This window comes from Chanodichthys erythropterus, chromosome 15, assembly GCF_024489055.1.
Source record: "Chanodichthys erythropterus isolate Z2021 chromosome 15, ASM2448905v1, whole genome shotgun sequence".
Taxonomy (NCBI): domain Eukaryota; kingdom Metazoa; phylum Chordata; class Actinopteri; order Cypriniformes; family Xenocyprididae; genus Chanodichthys; species Chanodichthys erythropterus.
In genome coordinates, this window is record NC_090235.1 from 4,311,396 (window position 1) to 4,332,785 (window position 21,390).

The following is a 21,390-nucleotide window of genomic DNA, read 5'->3' on the forward strand; positions in this document are numbered from 1 at the left end:
TAAAACCCCTTTATTTGACCCCACTTCATTACATACTGGTTTCAGTGTGCTAAGCAGGACAATGTCGGACGCTTTAACATGTAACACCACCCGGAACTTGTATCACTGCCCGGAAACGACCACTGTGAGGCGAACAGAAGTACCCGAAGGAAGACGGGGGCACTAAAAATTGACACGGGGCGGAAAATATTTGGCCGACCATAATCTGCAAAAATTTAAGCAGAAAACGGACTGGAAGGGCAGTTTTGGTCGAAATTCTACGATGAGAATAATACCGCGTGAAGCTGAACGTTAGCGAGCGCAGCCAGCGGAAATCGGGGTTTGTTTAACGGATCGAAAGCGATGGAGAGGCCTGCGAGAGTGTTTTTCCACGGGATGGGGAAAAATGACCTGCTAACCTGAAATCGGATACCGCCTTTGTGCACAACTACGCTTTCGGCGCCCTTTTTAGCATTATTATTTTCACGCTTTGCTCTTCAAGAGGACTTTCTCCGTTCACGAGCAGGTGTGATACGAAAGCTTTTGAATGCATTCTGTTGCAATGTAAAAGGGTACGACGTCTTTATTTAGCTAGCTAAGAGGCTAGCAGAGTGAAGTGGGCTTATAGCCTGGATTCATCTGACGGGCTGTCTGCACTCTCAGTCACTTTCTTGTTTATGTTTATGTTTTTCTGTCAGGTAGTTGGCCCCTACGCAGCGAGTAGCACATGTGTGTATATATATGCTAAATTCGTGCATGATAATGACAAGTTGTTTGTAAATTTAACAAGTCTGGTTTTGCTCTAATTTTTATTTTGAAACTTTTTGATCTGCCATAGAGGGATGTGATTGAAAAAGGGAAGTCGGCTCTCCCCCTCTCCCTCATCCCCCTTCACAGTCAACACAACCATCCAAGAGAACAATCAGCGCTTTTCTTTCAACCTGCAAAGGATTTGGTGAGTTTTATTTCAATTCTACAATGGAGTTTAATTGTAACTGCATGGATATTTTGTCAGTGATTTTGACTTGGGTGTCGTTATTTGATTTTCTTTGCTGAGTTCAGATTTTCATGTTTCATCCTCAGTGTATCGGAGTGATATATATATATTTTTTTTTCATGTATGTTCTCGTGTTCACTTTTGACAGGTATAAGGACTCGATTTAAGGATTTAATTTGTGCATGTTTCAAATTTAGATTTTGACAGATTTAATAACATGTTTGTATTGGATTATGTGGATGAATGTTTCAACCGTTTTGGCTGGTGTGGTTTTAGCATAGTATTTATTTATTTTATGCATTTATTTATAATTATTTATTTAGCTAGCAAGCTTTTTAAAAATATGCTCTTGGTGAATTCAGGAAAATTGTCACTTTTGACAGCCATTTATTTGGTTGTTAAATAAAAGATAAATTGCAGTACAAGTGTGAATTTGGGCACTTTTTTGTTCACGTTGAGTAAAACAACCCATGGCCTTTAAATAATTTTAGTTTGTATTGGATTGTGTGGATGAATGTTTCAACTATTTTGGCTGGTGTGACTATATATTTTGGAGTTATGTAGCTGCCTTAAAAAAAACTATAAAGGTGAATGCAGGTAGATTTTTGTCAGCAATTTATTTGTTTATTTAATAAATTACTTTGTACAATTGTTAATTTATGGGTGATTTTTGTGTACATTGAGTAAAACAACCAGTGGTCAAATCAGTTTAAGGACTTGACTTTGATAGATTTTAAAGTTTGCATATTAGAGATGATGCACAGTTCCATTGCAGGCCTAAATGGACCTGATAACCACTGATTTTAAACTGGTAAGATGTCATTTGGCTTAGCCCTCAGACATCAGGCATTATGGTTTGGATAATCTTTCGGTATTACTATACTGTTGTCTCATCGTAATGCTACAATGTAAGTAGTGGTTATCAGTGAATGTTATGATACTGAAACTAATTATTACCACAGCAAAAACGAATATGCTGTTAAACATGTTCCATTATTTAACTAATTATTAAACTTTTATTTATGCATGAGCTTGTATTCAACTATTTGGGTGCCATTTATTTACACTGAATAAATCAACCAGTGTTCTTTTAAATATTTGCAGCTCATTTACTTTTGAAAGATACAAGGACTTCTGTGGACTAATTTGGATTTGAGTGTGTGTATGTGTGAATGTCTCTGCCGTTTTAGCTGATGTAGTGTTAAATCTTATTTATTTGGATCTGATTTGTGTACACTACCATTCAAAAGTTTGTGGTTAGTAAGATTTAAAAAAAAAAATATTTAAGTATCTTATGCATTTATTTGAGGAAAAATACAGTAAAAACTAACATTTCTTACATTTTCCCATGATTCTTTGATGAATAGAAAGTTCAGAAGAATAACATTTATTTTAATTGTTAGTAGAAAGTCACTTTTGATCAATTTAATGCATCCCTGCTGAAAAAAAAAGTATTAATTTATGGAAGAAAAAAGTTTTTTTTTTTGTTTTTGTTTTTTTTAATTAATTAAAAAAAAAAAAATCTTACCCCAAACATTTGAAAGGTAGTTGAGGTGAATTAATATAAATGGGAACACTTTTTGGAATTGTTTCAATGGTATTCTAGTTTACCAAAAATCATCCAATTCAACTGTTTTATTCAAACGAATTCAGGTAAATTGGGCAATTTTTTTGACAGCCATTCTAATGTTAAAATTGTCCCAAGTTACCTGACATGACCCTATTTATTTATTAACTTGCAAAAGTGTGAAATTTGTGCTTTGTTTATGTTGATATAAGGATTTGAAATTGACTCAAGGATTTTTAAATACTATAGATTGGAATGTGTGAATAAAGACACTTTATATTATGTAGATGCCTTTTTACTTGGTTATTTAGTTTTGGCAACATGACTTGATTTTTTTTTTTTCTTCTCAGGCCTAGATAGAATTAATCGCCTCATATTCATTTGAAAAATTAAAAATAAAATAAATAGCATAGTCTTGGAAGTCAATGCCAATTTCTCATGTTTGGTTAAGAAATTGGCATAGTCCTTAAATGACAGGTGTTTATGGTTGGTTAATCTGTCAGTATTGTTTTAAAGTAGTTTTGTGACAAAGCCCTGAGAAGTTGACACTAATGCCATTGAAATTGCATGATACTCAATACCAATTTTAATATCGCAGGAAAATCTGCTTCTTTGTGCAAATTATTTATTAACTTAAATATTACTGTACCAATGTAACTTTGGACATCCCCCTTTTTTTGTTGTTGTTTTTTTTTTTTTTTAGAGTACCCTTAGAATTGCTCATGCTGCTTTTTGCTAAAATTCTTTCTATTATGATTGTTTTATGTCTTTGTTATCTTGTTGTGTATATGCCTTTTATCTTTAGGATTGTTTTTTGATAGAAAGGGATTATTCATTTTGTGGATTATGTTTGAAAGTTATGCTGTGCCTTTACTTTGTTCGATTGTAACATCTTTTGTTATAGTTTTGAAATAATCATCCTTTGATCGAACACATTCTTACTATTTTTGATCTCTCTCTTTTTTTTTTAAGGACTGACAAGGGTGCCCACGGCAGAGAAGAGGAAGAACTACTTGGTCATACCACTGTGCTGTGTTTGTGGTCTTCCAGCTGAGGTGTTAAAGACAGAGGTTGAATACACTCTGTGGACTATCTGACCATTCACCTTTTCACTCCGACTTGAACGATTGAAAAAAAGTTGCTCACCAGAATTTTCTCTTTAAATGAGGACCTTTCTGAGGAAATCACAAAGTGGGACCATTTTATTAAGAACTTGTCAAAGGAATACACCAATATCAAGACATTCCCTCATCGCTTCACTTTTAAATGGCTTTCAACACTAAAGGATTTGCTTTTTAGTGATAAACACATTTTGTGAAACAAATTTCATATGGTATTAGTAGATATGTTTTTACTGTTTTAACTGTAGATATAGCCTTTTGAAAGACTAACACAGACCTGTGTTTATTGCATGATATTGTAAACCACATTTTACTTTTTTTTTTTATTTTTTTTACTTTTTTCTTCTTATTTATAGATGATTATTTAATCCAAGACTTCCAGAGTTTTCTCAGATGTAGTGGCCCACTACTATAGCCAAAAGTCTGTTTGGGATGGACAGTCACAACATCAGACAAATTACTCCCTCACAGACATTGCTTATTAAAAACTGGAGCTGCTAGCAGATTACTTTAAAGCATTATATTGATTATTAGTGGCCCTAGTGCCAGATTTTTTTTCTGCACATCTTTTAGGTTAATCTGTTAGATTACGTTGTCCACTTTGCTGCAGTACCAAGTGAACAGGGAAAAGAAATCCTAAAAACACCCCTCAACAGTGAGAGGGAAATGTTTCAGTTTGGAAAGTACCCTATGGACATTTTAGAAATGCTCAGTGGACACCAGGCTCACCAGTTCAAAGGACTGGGGCTGGAAAGACAACTGCAGCACCAACAACAGGTCCAGCTTCAGCACCAGCAGCAGCTTCAACAGCAGCAACAACAACAGAGTGAGGCGTCTGGTGGCCTCCTGTCTGGGCTTGGCCTTGGTTCCCTTCAAGGATCTAGAAGTAATGCATTTGCGGATTCTTCATCCTTATTTGCCAAAATGAGTGCACCCCCTCCACCTCTTCCCCAACAAACTCAGTCATCATCCTCACAAAGCACACGTAAATCAAGCAAGATGAGCAGCAGCAGTGGGAGTGGCAGTTCTGCCTCTGGCTATCCACAGTTCCTACGCACATTTCACCCTGCTGAGGCTGCGCTAGCCCAGGAGCAGCTTCACTCAGGAATGGGGCGTTTCGATTTTGCAGGAAGTAGTACTGGAGGAGGATCTGGGGTAATTGGAGGAGTTGTAACATCTGCGCCACCGCCACCACCCTTGCACCCTGGCCTCTCTGTTCCTCAGCCATCTCCTGGACCATCCTCGTCATCACCCTCCCCTTCGAGTTCAACCACCACTTCTAATAATCCCCCCAGCAGTAGCAGCTCAGTGGCTGGATTAGTCGGAGCCCAGTCTGATGCAAGAAGTTTACACCAGCAGTTTAGTTGCATGCTCGCTGCAAACCAATACCTGTTTTCTGGAGTGCCCACAAATGCCAGTTTAGAACAGTTTCTAGTTCAGCAGGGTCCCCATAATCATCTTGGTCTTGCAGATTCAAATACAGGTCTTGCTCCTCCTCCAGCCCTTCATCCTTCCCACACCCATGGCCATCCAACCCCCCAGCCCCAACAACAGCAGCAGCAGCTGCCACCTCATGCGTTGTCCCACCCTCACAGCCATGCCCATCCACACCACCCTCTACACCCTGCCCCACAACCATCACCACTTGGTGGTTTTGATTTCCAAGGTATTCCTGTTCTTTCGTCTAATCAGCTGGCTTCTCTAATGCAACAAGAAGCAGGCCTGCCTTTGCCACTCCCACTCCATCTCTCTGTACCAAAAGATGATGGGAAAGGGGATAGTGGATCTGGGGCTGGAGGAAGTGGAGGTAGTGGCAGCAGGAGAAAGAAAGCCATGGCTGGCTACCTGCCCCAGAGGAAGACAGATGGTAACAGTAGCAGCAGTACAAGCAGTGCTAACTGCCATGGCAGCTCTGGGGCACATGGTCATGATGGGTCCTCTGGTCTTGTGGGAGGAGGTGGAGGGGTTGGTATGAGGGGTCTTGGTGGTGACCCCTCCTCCATCCTCTCCTCGTCAACACCATCCTCCTCTTCTTCAACTGTCTCCTCCTCTTCTTCCTCTGCCCCATCTTCAAACTCTGCTTCTGTGCTGGTATCAAATATCTCTCAAAACCCCAAGCCTGAAAACCAGCAATCAATGACTCCCAATATCACACAGCCAGAACAAGAACCTCTCTTTCATTGCGGAGAGTGCGGCAAGTCTTTTTCCCACCTCCCAAGCCTTCGTCGACACATACGCTGCCATGAAGAAGATGGTAGTGGTCCCAACAGCAGCACAAACACAAACCCAAGTCATCAGCACCAGGCAGATCTCCCCCACTCAACACAAGATGGAATTTCTCAAAATGCTCACCACCAGCATGAGAATCCAGACCCCATGTCTTCCGCTTGCTCAAGTCCAGATAAATCATACTGTTGCAATGAATGTGGAAAGGGGTTCAAAAAGAGAGGACACCTGCTTCAGCATGGCGTCATCCACTCTGGAGCTCGTCCATATGCCTGCTCTGTCTGCGAGCGTTCGTTCAACCGTCGAGAGTCTCTCACTCGACATGAGAAAATTCACGAAGAGAAGCCCTACCGCTGCCCTGCTTGTGGCCGCTGCTTTAGAGAGAGCACTTCTTTGCTTAACCATGCTGCATCAGGTGACTGTGGCAAGCCAGGGAGGAGATCTAGAAGTAGTGATGGTAGCTCAATTAGTTCAGTGGAGGGCAAAGTTGAAAGTGATTTTTCAGCTGGACAAATGACTGACACAAAAGAATTAGTATTTTGCAAGAATGAGGATAGCACAGCAGGGATGTCTTGTGACAGTCTGTATTCACAGGGAAGAAGTGCTAATCAAAATCCTGTGGGCAAAACTGAAGAAAAGTATAATCCTGAGTATTCAAGAGATCCTTACCAAACGTCATACAGGGTTGATGACTACCGTCGTCAACAGGGCAACCCATCATCCTACTCTGGAGACTCCTGTAGTAACAGCATGTCAAGTCCGGCTCTCAGAAAAGCTCCTTTAGCCCCAACACTTCATCCACACCCTCAAAATCAGCAGCACCATCACCAACAGCAATCTCATCTTCCTCTCTCCTCTCTTTTGGATGACTCTGAAGATGAAGTCACCAGTAGTGCCATGTCTGCCATTGCTGCAGCTGCTGCTGCCTCTGTCTTGCCTGCTGAAATGAACAGTACTGGGGGACGAGAGGAACGGAGAGACATTATTGGAGGTCTGTTAGGAGGGCTTGGCTTCGGGTCTATGGGTGCCTCTTCATCTACATCTACAGGAAATGGTGGGAATGAAGAATGCCTGAGTGGTTCAATGATACCTTTATCTCACCCCACCCAACAGCAGCCTAATTCACAGAATGCCAACAATCCTAATGCCAAACCCAAGCGGCCACGGAAGCCCAGACAGAAAAGAGAGCCGAGACCTGGTGGGGCTCCAGGAGAAGGAGTGAAACGTCGGAGAAATAATCCGAGTGGTGCTGCTGGAGATGGTTCCGAAAGGCCTTATTTATGCACTGTTTGTGGGCGGGGCTTTAGCAGACGTGAGACCTTACGACGGCATGAACGTGTGCATACAGGGGAAAAGCCATTTCATTGTGACATTTGTGGTAAAGACTTCCGAGAGCCGTTTCATCTTACCAAACATCAGACTGTTCACTCGGGGGAGAAGAACTACAAATGTACCCTTTGTGGAAAAGATTTTGGATATGCACAGAGTTTGAAAAGGCATGAAAAACTGCATCTACGGGGAGATTTCAAGCCGAGGCGGAGTAAAACCAAATCTGCTGCAAATCAAGGGGGACCCACTAATCAAGATCAACCTGATCAAACCAATCAATCTAATCAAACCAACCCTGGCGCTTATTACTCCTATTCTCAGGATAAAGTTCAAGGATCTAATGCTAGCACAAGCAACCAACCCCCTCCTAAGCTATATACATGTGAGATTTGCTGGAAATCCTTCCGCCATCACTTCCACCTGACTGCCCATCACCAAGCCATTCATGAGCACGGTGGGGAGAAACTGTTTTCATGTGAAGTGTGCGGTAAGGCGTTTTCTTACTCCAACAGCCTGACCAGACATAGATTATCTCAACACGGTTTGACTCGTACTGGGCCAACAACGCAACCAACAGGAAGTGAATCTATTGGAACTGCCCCATCTGTCTCTGAGAGCGAGGCTGCAACCAATGCACTCCTTCATATAACACCTGAAAGTGGAAGTCATGGAGTACAACAGCCCCATTCAACCATAGCTCACACACAGCATCCTCAGCCTGCTGGTTATTCACCTCTCTTCTACACTCCAGAGTCAGGACATCACAGTTCAAATGTCACTTCACACCCCCAACATCTGCACTACTCAAACCCCACTATGGGTCCCCTCCAGCTTCAACAGCCAATCAGTGGGAAACAACTAATTTATTCAGGGGTTCCAAGTAATTCCCTTCATTCCACTCCACCTCATATCCACATTTCGCCACCCCAGCACTCTCAACACCACCAGCAACAGCACCTTTTTTCAATGCAATCTCAACATCCACAGCCAAGCCCTCATGCCCAGGATGATCCCACCCAGAGGAAGAAGAAAAAAAAAAAGAAAAAATATAAACTGGCTAGTGGAATGCAGTTGATGACTGGATTCAGTGCTTATGAAATTGCCAGGAGGCGTATGTATTTAAAACGGAAGAAATGCAGGCTTCAGCAGCAGCTAAAGAGAAAGAAGTGGATAGCTCAGCTGAAATGGGCCAAGTTTACTGGAGGAGGGCTTGGTTTAAATGTAGGTGGAGGCACATGGCGTGCAGGGCGGTTAAGGTTTAGAGGCCTTCAGTCTCTCATCGTCCCCTTAAAGTCATATTCTTGCCCTGTCTGTCCCTTTACCACTTTTTCAAGCCGCATAATTCTTTCAGTGCACCGTGTAACCAGGCATCCTCCAAGAAAACATGGCCGTCAGACTCGACTGCGCTGCATAGTCTGTGGAAAACGTTCTCGAAGGCTACTGACAGCTCTCCGACATCGAGCCCACCACCTGTCTCAAGGGGCGTTCTCTTGCTCTCGATGTCCCTCTAGATTCTGGAATGGCACCCTACTGCAGCGCCACAAATTTGCTTGCCGGCGTGTCAGTAGAGGAATCAGAATGTCAATAAAGGGGACTAATGTTCAGAAGACAGAGGACCAGATTGAAAGATCAACAGTTGTGACAGGGTACAGGCATTAAGTAAACTGACATCTATAAAAGGCCTTAAGGCCTTAAAAACTGATGTTTTCGAGGCAAGGATCACATGACAATAGACAGAGGACTTTGATGGAAATTGCCACACATTAACTCCTTTAACATGTGGTCAGACTATAACCAAGGGAGTGCCTCTTAAAAATAAAAGACTCAGTTGATGTGAAAACAAGCCTGTACCTAAAGAACCATCCATTATAGATATGGATCTCTAACACGGTTTCTCCAAAGGGGAAGAATATTCTAGATTATGGAACTGTTTTTGGTAGCACCTTTGTTGTAATGGTAGCATCTCTATCCTCTAAAAATGCATTCATTATGTATTTTCGTAACTTTATTTGTGCTGCAATGATGGATGCATACCAGTGAAAGTGAACTAATTTGAACCGTAACAATCTATTCTCTAGTTTCCCCCCAGTACTCAGAGCTTAACGGTATAGCCTTTGTTTACTCTCAAATATACGTAGCTTTTTTGTTCATTGTGGTGTTGCGTTTTGTTTTCCCCCCTTTTGCTGTCTCCATGTTAAAATGCAAATGTTTGATCTGGAACTGAAAGTTACTGGTTTTGGGAAAAGGATCAAGAACGTGTATTCCCTATGAACAACCTCAATTATGACACTCCATGTTGATTCAACAGTGTCTCAAAGAGGACTCACTGCAGTGAAACTGTCAAAATGTGCAAAATATTCTGCAGAGCTGATGCGAAGGGGACAGAATGGTGTTGCTAATGCCATGTTCCTGTGTTTAATGTCATCTGTTTTTTTTTTTTTTTTAAGAAATATGTAAAGAAACCTTTGCAGGTGTTTCTATGGCAAGTGTTAATGTTTTTGGTTGCGAGATTGGCAAGCGGGTGAGAGGAATAGCCAATCTGTACTGTACAATGCGTATTATATTTTATTATGTAACAGTTGTGTTCTTTCTTTTTTATTATTCAAAGTATACGTTTTTTTTTTTTTAATCATTTTTACTATTTTAGGGGTGGGTGGGTATGTGGCAGGGTCTGTCATTGTAAGATGTGGGGAATATATGTGTCGGTGTGATTTATTTTGTTCCCTGCCCCTTTGATCTGTTTAACCCAAACCACAGTTTAGCCCAGCTTTCCCAACACTATTGTATTCATTCTCAATACTTTACTTAGCTCTACTGTCCCAATGTTTTCCTCTCAGTAAACTAAAATACAAAATATAAATACTAAACAACTGTTTTCTTTTTCTGAGTCAACAGAAATGTTGAGTTTCTCAGAATGCAAATAAAAAGATAGAAAATGTACAGTTTTTGTTCGAGTATGTTGTATGTGCTTTTGAATGTTTTTGGAGAAGCCGAGCTCTGCCTCTTCATGGTGGTGAGCAGATTGGATTAATTGGATATTTATGGCATGTAGGTTAAATGATTTATAAACACCAAATGAAAGGATATGACCAGGTGGTATGCACCTGGTGCCATGGTGGCGTGTTCTTCTGGATGGTGCTGTTAACAGCTCACATGTGTTGGCACATGCCCTATGCAGTGCCACACACTATTAGAGGTGGAGGGAAGAATGCCCTTAAGGGTACTTTGGTTTGGTGTGTTAGAGGAACACAACCGTCTGTTCACTTAGTTTCTTCTCTCAGTGTCTCCAAGCTAAAGTTTAATGAGTTCAATACAGGACATTATTTCACATGGAACTGCAAGTTGCAAACTATCCTCTAGGTGGCAGTAATGTTCTCTGTGTAGCTGTGGTCTCAGAAATCAAATCAACTTGATTTGCCTTGCAAGGCTTGTACAGTGCAGACTGTTGAACACAATCATGCACAATACCAGTGATTGTTTTTTTCCTGTCAGAACCATACATATTGTTCATTTGTTTCAACTTCTGTTACTGTGTACTACTGTTTTGTGAACAAGTATTAGGAATTTTCAGGTTTAAATTTACTGTTTGCATTCTCATGTCTTGTTTTAGAACTTAAAAGTGAAATCCATATACAGTTTTCAAACAGGACCTGGATTTATCTGTGAAATTTCAGGCAAAGTTGTGATTTACTGCCCTGAACAGTTTATAAAAAATACATAATGAAAAAGTTGCGTAGTATTTCACCATTTAGGTATTGGTCCTTGTGAGTGCTTAAATGAAAACTTCCTTGTTAGCCAACGTGAAGTAGTAAGTAATTTAAATAACTTAATTTAAAACCTTGGTACCAGCCATATTAATAGAAATCTACCCCAATCTAACTACACTTCTTTTCAGTTTTTTTTGTGATAACTGGAAAAGGACCTTTTAAAATCCACTCATTAGGAGTAATTTCTAGCCAGTGAAATTTTGAGCTTTTGAGTTATATACATTACAGAAATTGCCAAGCTTTTAAAACTTTTTAGGTTGACTTCAACAGCACTAATAATCACCATTTCAAAATTCTCTGATATTTCTTTGTTTTCCATGACCATGCAAATCGTGAATCGTAAAGCCATGGAAATTCACCGGTCAAAGGGTATAGGAGCCTAGCATATTTGTCATTTAGGCCTAAGTTACAAGCTTGTTTACTATGCAGTTGAAGGTAAAACAATTATGCATGAATTTGTACAAAATATTCATATTTTTTTAATACAAATAAAATCATTTTTATTGGCTCAAACTGGTTTCATATACATAAAAAGTTATTTATAGTGCATTGATTCTTGCCCTTCTCTGCATACAGCTTAATGAGGATCGAATGTTTTAAATGTTATTTCAAAAGTATATTATAATAATTTCATCCTTTGAATTATGCATCAGTTGTGTAGACCAAAAATAAAGTCTGTCAGTATAAGTATGCATAACAATCCCTGTGGATGGAACCTTCCGCGAATTTGTTTTCATTTTTAAACACGCAAAGGCAGATTCCATTTGATCTCTGCATCTGACAAGAGTTGCCGGCACTAATCCACAAAGATCTCACCAAGTCGTCTTTGCATGTTGTTGTACTCTCATCTCACGCGGCACTAGCATGGGGAAAACTCTGGGAGGAGCGACTGACCTAGTTTTGTCCAATTGAATCTCGCGAAGGGCAGATACTGACCTACTTTAAGCCAATCGCGTGAAGGAGAGGCCGCCGGTAGGTAGCGATCGCGCGTGCCTGAGCCATGTGCTCGCTACGAGGTCTAGTGCTGGCCTTAAGGTACTGTGGAAATACATTTGTGTCGGCCAAGCCGATATGCTCACGTTTTTGGCTTATTCTGACCTATGCAACTAGAAACAAATGAGAATGAATGAATATGATGATGTCTAGAAATTGCAGTGCTACTAAGAGTCATATGAACTAGACTACTGTTATTGCAATTCAAATAGTTGCAAATATCTGTAGTGTCCCAGCTTCTTTGATTTTTGTCATATCTGTTTACATTCGCACGCACATTCTCACAAACAATATAGCGTCTGCTACTGTTTATTGCGGCCATTATCTTGCTATGGCAACTCTTTTAGCGTATATAAAATACACGCATCGAATACAACTTTTCTATGAATAATATGTCAATTCAATTTCCGAATTAAGTCATTTTTAAGATCATTAAATTAAGATTATTCTTTTTTAAAACAAGATTTTTTTGTATTTGACCCGTAGGCTACATGTATTATATCGAGCCTTGTCCTTTGTCCTTCTGCATTTATGTATGTTGCCTCCCGTTCAAATAGTTCGATCTATAAAAATGTAACGGCACAGAAGAGGTTAGTGAAAAACAGGGGTGGTCTGACATTAATATGTAAACAAGGACCCATCCTATTGGCCAAAGCGGCTCGTTTATGATATTGTGGGCGTTAATCGAGGAGGTGTGTATAATGAATAATGAATAGCCCCGCCCCTCAGTGCCGTTCCCCCGTGAGAGTTGATGTCACGAGCGCTGCCCGTGTACGTTCCAGCTGACTCTCGCTACGATACCGAGCGCTCGCTTTACCGAGTGCCCGAAGAAAGAAAGAGAGAGAGAAAGAGAGAAAGAAAGAGGTTGCGGAGGTTAGCTACAAAAATAACGAGAAAGAGAGAGAGCAACAAAGAGGGCAGAGGAATAATAACAGCCATCAGTCTTAACCGTCATAGCTCATGTTTAATTGTTTATTATATTCTGAAGAGGGGAACCATCTTTTTATTTGCACACGGAGTTTTTCCAGCACTCTCGATTCGATTTAGTCTGATATTATAGTTTACTCGCAGTTTCCTTTCGACTATGTGGGATTGAACTGTATCTCTGCCTCCATGGACGCCCGTTTAATTCAACTCATTCGGTTTTTCGGGGAATATTTCTGTCCTGGGCGCGAGGAGCACCAGTCAAATGCGATGACATACGTCAACAAATGAGCGGCGATCCCACGGAAGGTTCATTGAACGCGAAACAACAATCACTATATTATTTAAAAGGAGTCAGAGCGTTTGAAGAGGATGAAGTACATCTCTGGCATCTTTCTCACTTGAGCGGACCGTAAAGGACGTCAATTCACTTCAGTTTTCTAATGAGAACGCATTGGGACTTTGAATGCGAATTTTAAATGCTCATAAACTTCCATATACTATATATATATATATATATCACGGCGCGAGGCGTTCGTTCAACTGCCAAACTCAGTTTTGTGTGCATTTCTACTTCTGATTGAAACAACTGATTCAGTCAACCAGCTTAACTTGTCCAGTCAGTGATCTGAAAAGTTATTAACTGGTTGAACCTGGACAAGGTGTTACACCGAGGAATGTCCAGGCCAATTTCTCAGCTATTGCCACCTGACCTTCCAGCAGGGACCAGTCCACAGCTCGGTCCTGCTAACCCTGCAGGGACCACCACCAATGGCCACCTGAATAATTCCATGGCCAGTCTGAAATCCCTTCTTCAGCTGCCTATTAAAGGGGACCAGAGAGGGAAAGACTGCTGTGAGATGAAAGGTGAATCTCTCACTATCTTATCCACTATTGCTGTTACAGTGCTTGTCTCTTAAATTGCGTCTTTGTTAAGATAATCTGTTAACCACAATATCGTTTTTGCTTAGAAAGAATTTTGGTGTAGTTAAATTACAAATGTTGAGCAGCAATATAACTTTTGTTGCCTTCAAAGCTCTGGACTTATCTACCTCAGTTCTGTCCAACCAGGAAACATCTTCTATTCTTCACTCAGTCAGGCTGTTTCCTCAGCTGGATGGATAAAATCGTTGACAAATAATGTGAATTGACAGGTTCACTACAAATTAAAGAAATTAGGGGCCTCTTCCCTCTCTTAAAGGGATTTCTGAAACTCCCATGGCTGCCATTTAAAGGGATGCCATCCTAAAATGCATTGAGGTGTTGTCTTAATACGGATGTACACATTACTGTTTGCTCAATTGCGCCCTCTTGTGGATAATCGATGCCACATCAGCGCTATGAGGTTGAAAGAAATCAGGAAGAGATGGACGAATACCTTGATAACACGTTTAGTAAATGGTTTACATTGTCTTGTCAAAATGTATTTGTTCTTTCTATAAATATGAGTCTTTTGTTGGTAAATTTTCCAGTGTGATGATGCTTCCGCTGCTGTGCTTTGTTTGGCACTGTTGAAAACTCCCACTCCCCACCGATATCCTTTTTTCTTTTTCCATTTATTACTGTTTCCCTCTTGAACATTCCTCCACTTCCCATTTGTCAGGACACTGTTGTTGTAGAGTAAAACACGGCTTTCTCCCAGCTATCACTATGCAGCGCATATTCCCCTGCTCCATCTTCAAAAGCTCCAGTGTTGGAGATGACAGCTCAGCTCTCTGCTTCCCTCTGAAGCACTCATGCAGCATTCTCAAATGCCAGCCAGAACACCCCCACCCCCCCATCTCTCATCTCTCCATCTGAGCGATGAGCAAAAGAGAAAGACTTCCATCTTGGCCGATGGCATGGAATTGTGTGTTCCCAAGCCCATTGCAGCTGTGGCGGTGCAGCAGTTCAAGGGTCACGTACTCACATGAGATTTGTTTATTCATTAAACATACTGTACGGCCTTATGCATGGGCGCCATGTTTTTTTGTGGAAATTTGTAGGGATGCACCGGTATTAAAAAAAGTGTTCATTACAATTATTCGTTATGTTATGTTTGATAACCGATAAATGGCAAATTGTGTACATAAATAAAAATAAATCCCTGTCTTTTTAATGCTACCAGTATATTTAGGCAACATAATGTACAGTATGAAAATGAATATTCAGCTTGAGATTTGCTAATGATTAATTTAACAGTGTTGTTAAATTATTAGTTTTTAAAATTTTAGGTGAGTTTTAGATTTTGGCAAAGATTATTTAAATTTAAAAATAGGGGATATAAGTGGATATTCAAAATTAACCAAGCGTTGGTTTGCTTTTAATCTGAAATAAATTAAAATATAAATATTAGATGAAAAACTTAAACTTAAGAACCTTATTATTTTTTTTTTTTTTTTTATGAGAAATGTTGCCTTGGCAATAAAACTGAAATTTTGAAGTACTAAAATTGCGAAAACTAAAACTGAAATAAAAAAGCTAAATATAAATATATATATAAAAAATGGAAATATAAAAATAAAAGATTTAAATATAATAATGCTGAATTAAAAATTTCTAATATCTGCTCATAACCAATATGGGACCCATGTATATCAGGCATCCTAAGAAATTTGAATTAATTTACATAAATTATGAGCTCTGTTCTATGCTAAATTAGAGGGTTTTTGTGTGTGTGTGTGTGTGTGTGTGTGTATGTGTGACTGAAGCGAGAATTTTTTGACATTCACATTGCTGTTGTAATTTTCCAGTGAAATATTTGCTAATTTGTTTATGATTAAATAAAAAAAAACTGAACATATTATTGTTTTTTTTGCCACTCTCAGATAAAGACAAACCTCTGGACTCTGATGAGGATTCGATGGGTGCAGTCGGGGGCATGAACGGTGGGAACGGCACCCTGCGTTCCACTAACCAGTCCGCCTTCCTCGGACCATTGCTATGGGAGCGCACATTGCCGTGCGATGGCGGCCTGTTCCAGCTACAGTACATGGACCTGGAGGAGTTTTTAACGGAGAACGGTATGGGGTGCATGCCGTCGGGAAACACATGCAGTACGGCCGCTCAGGTCCCTTCTCAGAGCACACAATCGGCCGTACCCAGCCAGAGCTCCCAGTGCCCACCTTCTTCGTCTCCGCCCTGTTCTTCTTCCGCCTCCTCCATCTCTTCCCTGTCCTCATCGTCTTCATCATCTTCCTTACTGGGTCTGGATGTGCCACAGGGCCCTGGATTGCTGGGAGGTCCGGAGTGTCTGCATGGTAAGAACGTTCATGAGTTTTTCATTAGGTTTTGTGTGGAATCATAATGGCTAACATAGCTTGCTTACTGGTTAGTTGGAAATAGTTATGTGACCATGTTGCATTTTTTTAGTGCGTGTCTGTATGATAACCAGTTATTTTGTCTTCTCCACTTTTGTATTTCTGTGTGTTCATTGGTGTGAACAAGAGCAGGACAGTCTCAGTGATTCATGTAGACTGCAGTGATGCATGATGGGATGTCTGAAACGGTTGGCCTCGGATGCCAAGGGCAATGCAGGCTTTGAAGCTTTAAGGGCACAGCTGTGTGCGTGTGTGTGTCCACTAGTGCATGTGGAAAGTGGAAATGTTTCTTTACAGCATAATCATCAGAGCAGATAATATTTGGGGAAGCACCAAATTTAGCTTTACCAAGCAAAATAAATCCTTCCATAGTGCAATACTTCCATTATGTCTAGTGTTTTTTTGTTTTTTTGGACAGTGTTAAATTGAGACTGATATAAATTAGTGTGCAAAATTTCGCACTGTATTAACTAAAATATGCATTTGAATTTTCAAAATGCTGGACAGAAAGAGAGAGAGGGACGACCACTGGAGATGGTGGGTGCATTGCATGTTTTTAAATCTCTCTCTCTTTCTCTTTCTCTCTCACTCCCCCTCCCTCCCGCTCCCTCACACGTTTGGGCCATGTGCAGTCGACTTGTCACGTGCCGATGCAGAGAGCAATGGAGAGAGAGACTGAGGGGAAAGAACGGACAGGGAAGGAGAAGGAGGAACGAGAGAAATAGAAAGAGAAAACTAAAATGATAGATATTTTTAAGAGATATGTATGCATAGTGAGCCTGGTATCAGTCTTTTCATCATTGTAAAACAAATGTTTGATTGCGTTTGGAAGTCTAAAACAGATCAAGTTGTGCGTCCTGTGTATGGATATGTGTGGCTCTAATGATGTTTATTAAAAGAACATTAACTTATGTGTGGATAGACAGATAGATGGGCTTGCCTTTGTATTGCAATATAAACATTGATTGTCATTGTGTGTTTGTATAGCTTGTACTATGTGAATTGTGCACACAGCTGTGTCTCTTGTTTATGTCTCCTCCCGCATAGAAAGGAAGAGGCCCAAAGGACAGCTGGTCTTGTGCATGCCCATGGGAAAAAACACTTTTTTCCCCTCCTTGCTAGATTTTAGATAGACGAGGATTAGTACAGGAACTGGACAATACGTCGGTTTGTTGGGAGGGGAGCTCGCTTTATGTAACATTCTTCCTATATCACTTTGTGTTGTTCTTTGTGTGTTGTCTTAATGAATGAAAAACAAATCTTTGGCAGGCCTCCTGAGTGCTCAGGCTTAGAAGCTCATTATTAAATTACAAAGAATTTGATTATGTTTACATGAGCAAATTGGGCTTTCAAGAGCTGTTTTAAGTCTGAAGCTGGATTGTTCTGTTGTTGCAATAAACAGAATTATCTTATTTCAACAGTTACAGGATATGATTAAAGGTGCATACAACAGTAAACGTTACATGCTTGTAATTAGCTCTTAATTATATGTGTGTATCCTAAATACGTTATATCTGTGTAAGAAATTACTCAGGAACAATATAAAGCAGCAGCTCAGAACCGCTAAAGCAGAAACTGCCATTACAGCTAATGTATCATAATTAACGTCAAGTGCTCGCCTTCCAATCTCAGTGTTATCAGCAGCTCTAAAAGCGTATTTCAAACTAAAAAGAGGAAGAATATATTGGAACTTGAAGTAAGCAATGTAAAGTGCTGTCACTGGAAAACGAGGCCGAATAAATTTAAACGATTGAACAAAATGTGAACGCTTTCAGGGTCAGTTTTATGTTTCTTTGGATGTTTATAACATGAATTGAAACTGCAGGTTGCCTTGTCGACCTTGCCTGCCAGCTGCTGAAATTGGCAAGTGTCCACATTGGCTTTTGGTGCACCCTTGTGGCCAAAACAAGCCGCTGCAGCTAGTCAGGGAACATACACATCTATTGTTCATAATCCTCTTTGCTTTTAGCCCAGACGCGTGGTGTTTTCATCTGTCTGCGACATGTGAGAGACTTTTTTTTACTTATGCTTCGCTCTTTCTCAACAGGAGCTCAAACTGTACCACCCGACCCTTCTCCGAGCCCCTCATGCCCACCTCCGCCAGTGGCGCCACCCACCAATGCGGCTGATGTCATGGTGAACTTTGATCCTGACCCCGCTGACCTCGCCCTGTCCAGTGTGCCAGGTCAGGAGGCGTTTGACCCGCGTAGGCATCGTTTCACAGAGGAGGAGCTGAAGCCTCAGCCCATGATCAAGAAGGCCCGCAAGATGCTGGTGCCAGATGAACAGAAGGTATTACATGCAATTCATTTTAGAGATTGTCATCCAGATTCCAGATTGCTGCTGGAAAAACGCCCATGAATAATCAATGAAAATTAAATATTAAAAAATTATCTAAAGTATATTATAGAGTTTTAATTAGCATCAGAGTCCATCTTGTAAAAATGTAAACTGTATTGTTATTATTATTATTATTCTGATTATGAAATATTATGATAAAGGATTCACTAATGTTCAAATTCTGGCCAATAATTAAACTAATATGAAGCCAATAATTAATAATAATTCTGTACTATTTGGTGTAAATAAATGTAAAATAAAACACTAAACATTAAAATGCTAATCAAGTGAACAAGAAAATTTACAGTCTTCATTGTTATTTTTTGCTGAAGATTACATTTATAAAGGATTAGTTCAATTCTGAATTAAAATTTACTCACCCCCATGTCATCTAAGATGTTCATGTCTTTCTTTCTTCAGTCAAAAAGAAATTAAGGTTTTTGAAGAAAACATTCCAGGATTTTTCTCCATATAGTGGACTTCAATGGCTACCAAATTGTTGTTTCAATGCAGCATCAAAGGGTCTTATCTAGCAAAACGATCGGTCATTATCTAAAAAAAAAAAAAATTATATACTTTTTAACCACAAATGCTCATTTTGCACTAGCTCTGCGATGTGCCTCGGAAGTAACGCGGTAGGGTGAAAATGTATTAAAATAGTCCAACATCGTTGTTTTACCTTTTTTTGTAAAGGCCGTTTGACTTAATCATTCCATGTTCACTTTGAAAACACTTGCTTGGTACTTCTGCCTACGTCACACGTGACCTTTCCAACGTAATTACGTAATGTGTATTGCAGAGCAGAGTTAGTGCAAGATGAGCATTTGTGGTTAAAAAGTATATAATTTTTTATTTTTATTTAGAAAATGGCAGATTGTTTCGCTAGATAAGACTCTTATTCCTCGGGTGGGATCGTGTAGAGCCTTTTGAAGCTTCACTGAAACTGCAATTTGGACCTTCAAACCATTGGTAGCTGTTGAAGTCCACTATATGGAGAAAAATTCTGGGATGTTTTCCTCAAAAATCTTAATTTCTTTTCAACTGAAGAAAGAAAGACATAAACATCTTGGATGATATGGGGGTGAGTAAATTATCAGAAAAATTTAATTCTGAAGTGAACTAATCCTTTAACAGTGTTATTAAATAAATCGTTCTTGTAAAGATTAACTTTAAGTGAGCATTAAATGACAATGAAGCTAATCTAAATGTAAAAATTGGTGTAAATGAGCATGCACAATTAAATACACAATATTAACCGATACCAACTAAAAAAAACTTAATATATATATATATTAAAAAAAAAAAAACTGTTATATATTGTCTAAAAACCAATATAATATATTATGCATTAGTAATTATGATCTGACCCATTTCCCTTTTTCACCCTCAAAGGATGACAAGTACTGGAGCCGGCGCTACAAGAACAACGAGGCAGCGAAACGTTCTCGAGATGCCCGTCGGCTGAAGGAGAACCAGATTTCAGTTCGAGCAGCATTCCTGGAACGGGAGAACGCTGCCCTTCGACAAGAGGTTGCCGATATGCGAAAAGAGCTGGGCCGCTGTCGCAACATCATCAACAAATACGAGAGCCGCCATGGAGACTTATGAAAAGGAGAAAGGAAGAATGGAAGGAAGAGAAAGACAATTACTGCTTTTGAAATAGCGTTTCAAGGGCTGTTCAACTCATCCTGGAATGGCGTTTTCTCATAGCGATTGCTTCAAATAAGCACTTCGATACTGTTCACAAATTTCTTTTCGTACGTGCAGGGATCGGTTGAGTTTGCTGGGGTGGTGCTTAATTGAATCAAATACTTGAAAATTGTGGTTCAAAGTTGAACAGCCCCAGCACGAGGGATGTGCACAAGGTCTACATGTAAGCACAAGCGTATTTCATAAGCATCGGCTCTTCTCCCACGATACCACCCCAAACCTTGACTGCGGATGTGCAATCCAAACTCTCAAAAATACTCACGGATCATAAAGGCAGATAATTTATAATGTCATGTAGCCCTTGTGAACATCCTCTTTCTATACAGGATGATTTTCTCAGAGAGAGAATTATACAGGAGGTGGTAGATATGTCATTTTTTCTATGACAAAAAAACACATTGTATATTTTTGAACTGTTAGGGTCAGCTATAATAGAGTAGATGAAGAGGCGGAGGAGGGAACGCGGATAGCAGCGAGAGCGAGAAAGATTTTGACATAGGAAAACTGTATATTTTTATACTTGCAGAAGCAGGCAGGCGATGAGATTTTGGAAATAATCTTTTTGTATATTTTATATATGGGTGGGAGGGTTTGGGTTAGCTGGACTGAATGAGGGCTACATGAAGAAAAAGTCAGGATCGTTATCATTAAATGATATATTTTCAACATCAGGAACAGCCAGGCAGGTCAGGAAGAACAAGACTTAAGGGACAAACGTCAGTAAGAGTAATGGAAAGAAACAGAAAAATAGTGAACATGAAAACTGTATAGTTTAATTTTTTTCATCATGGGTTTGTTCAAGCACTTGTTTTGGTATCTTTGATTCCTTTTCTTAAAATTCAGTGTGTGTGTTTGTTTTATCCTGAGGTGAGAGAGAGACAGAGAAAGAGAGAGAAAGATGGCATTACATCCTATCACTATGTTTGTGGGAGTCTTGAAACGTGTAGATTTTTTAATGTATATATTTAAATGTTAAAGCAAATACGTCCACATGCACACACAAACTCTTTTTGACACAAACTGGACGTGGGATTTCATGGCCAGTACAAAATATATATATACATGTGTATATATATATATATATATATATATATATATATATATATATATAAGGCGTGAACCACAGAACTGTTAAACA

At 39.8% G+C, this 21,390-nt stretch overlaps 2 protein-coding genes across 3 annotated transcripts; both read left to right on the top strand.

Moving 5' to 3' along the window:
- The first annotated feature begins 140 nt into the window (after positions 1-140).
- znf865 (zinc finger protein 865) lies at positions 141-10,443 on the top strand. Of its 2 annotated transcripts, XM_067412000.1 has the most exons (4): positions 141-551; positions 682-708; positions 818-934; positions 3,516-10,443. In XM_067412000.1, exon 4 carries the CDS (start codon positions 4,331-4,333, stop codon positions 8,876-8,878), a length of 4,548 nt encoding a protein of 1,515 aa, XP_067268101.1. In that variant the 5' UTR covers positions 141-551; positions 682-708; positions 818-934; positions 3,516-4,330; the 3' UTR covers positions 8,879-10,443. The 2 variants fall into 2 exon arrangements, with proteins under 2 accessions (XP_067268101.1, XP_067268100.1); XM_067411999.1 differs by lacking the exon at positions 682-708 and having other exon boundaries at positions 141-505.
- Positions 10,444-12,667: 2,224 nt separating this feature from the next.
- On the top strand, positions 12,668-20,797 carry dbpa (D site albumin promoter binding protein a). The gene is made up of 4 exons (XM_067411426.1): positions 12,668-13,770; positions 15,711-16,142; positions 18,250-18,494; positions 19,935-20,797. Exons 1-4 carry the CDS (start codon positions 13,581-13,583, stop codon positions 20,148-20,150), a joined length of 1,083 nt encoding a protein of 360 aa, XP_067267527.1. The 5' UTR covers positions 12,668-13,580; the 3' UTR covers positions 20,151-20,797.
- The last annotated feature ends 593 nt before the right edge of the window (positions 20,798-21,390 follow it).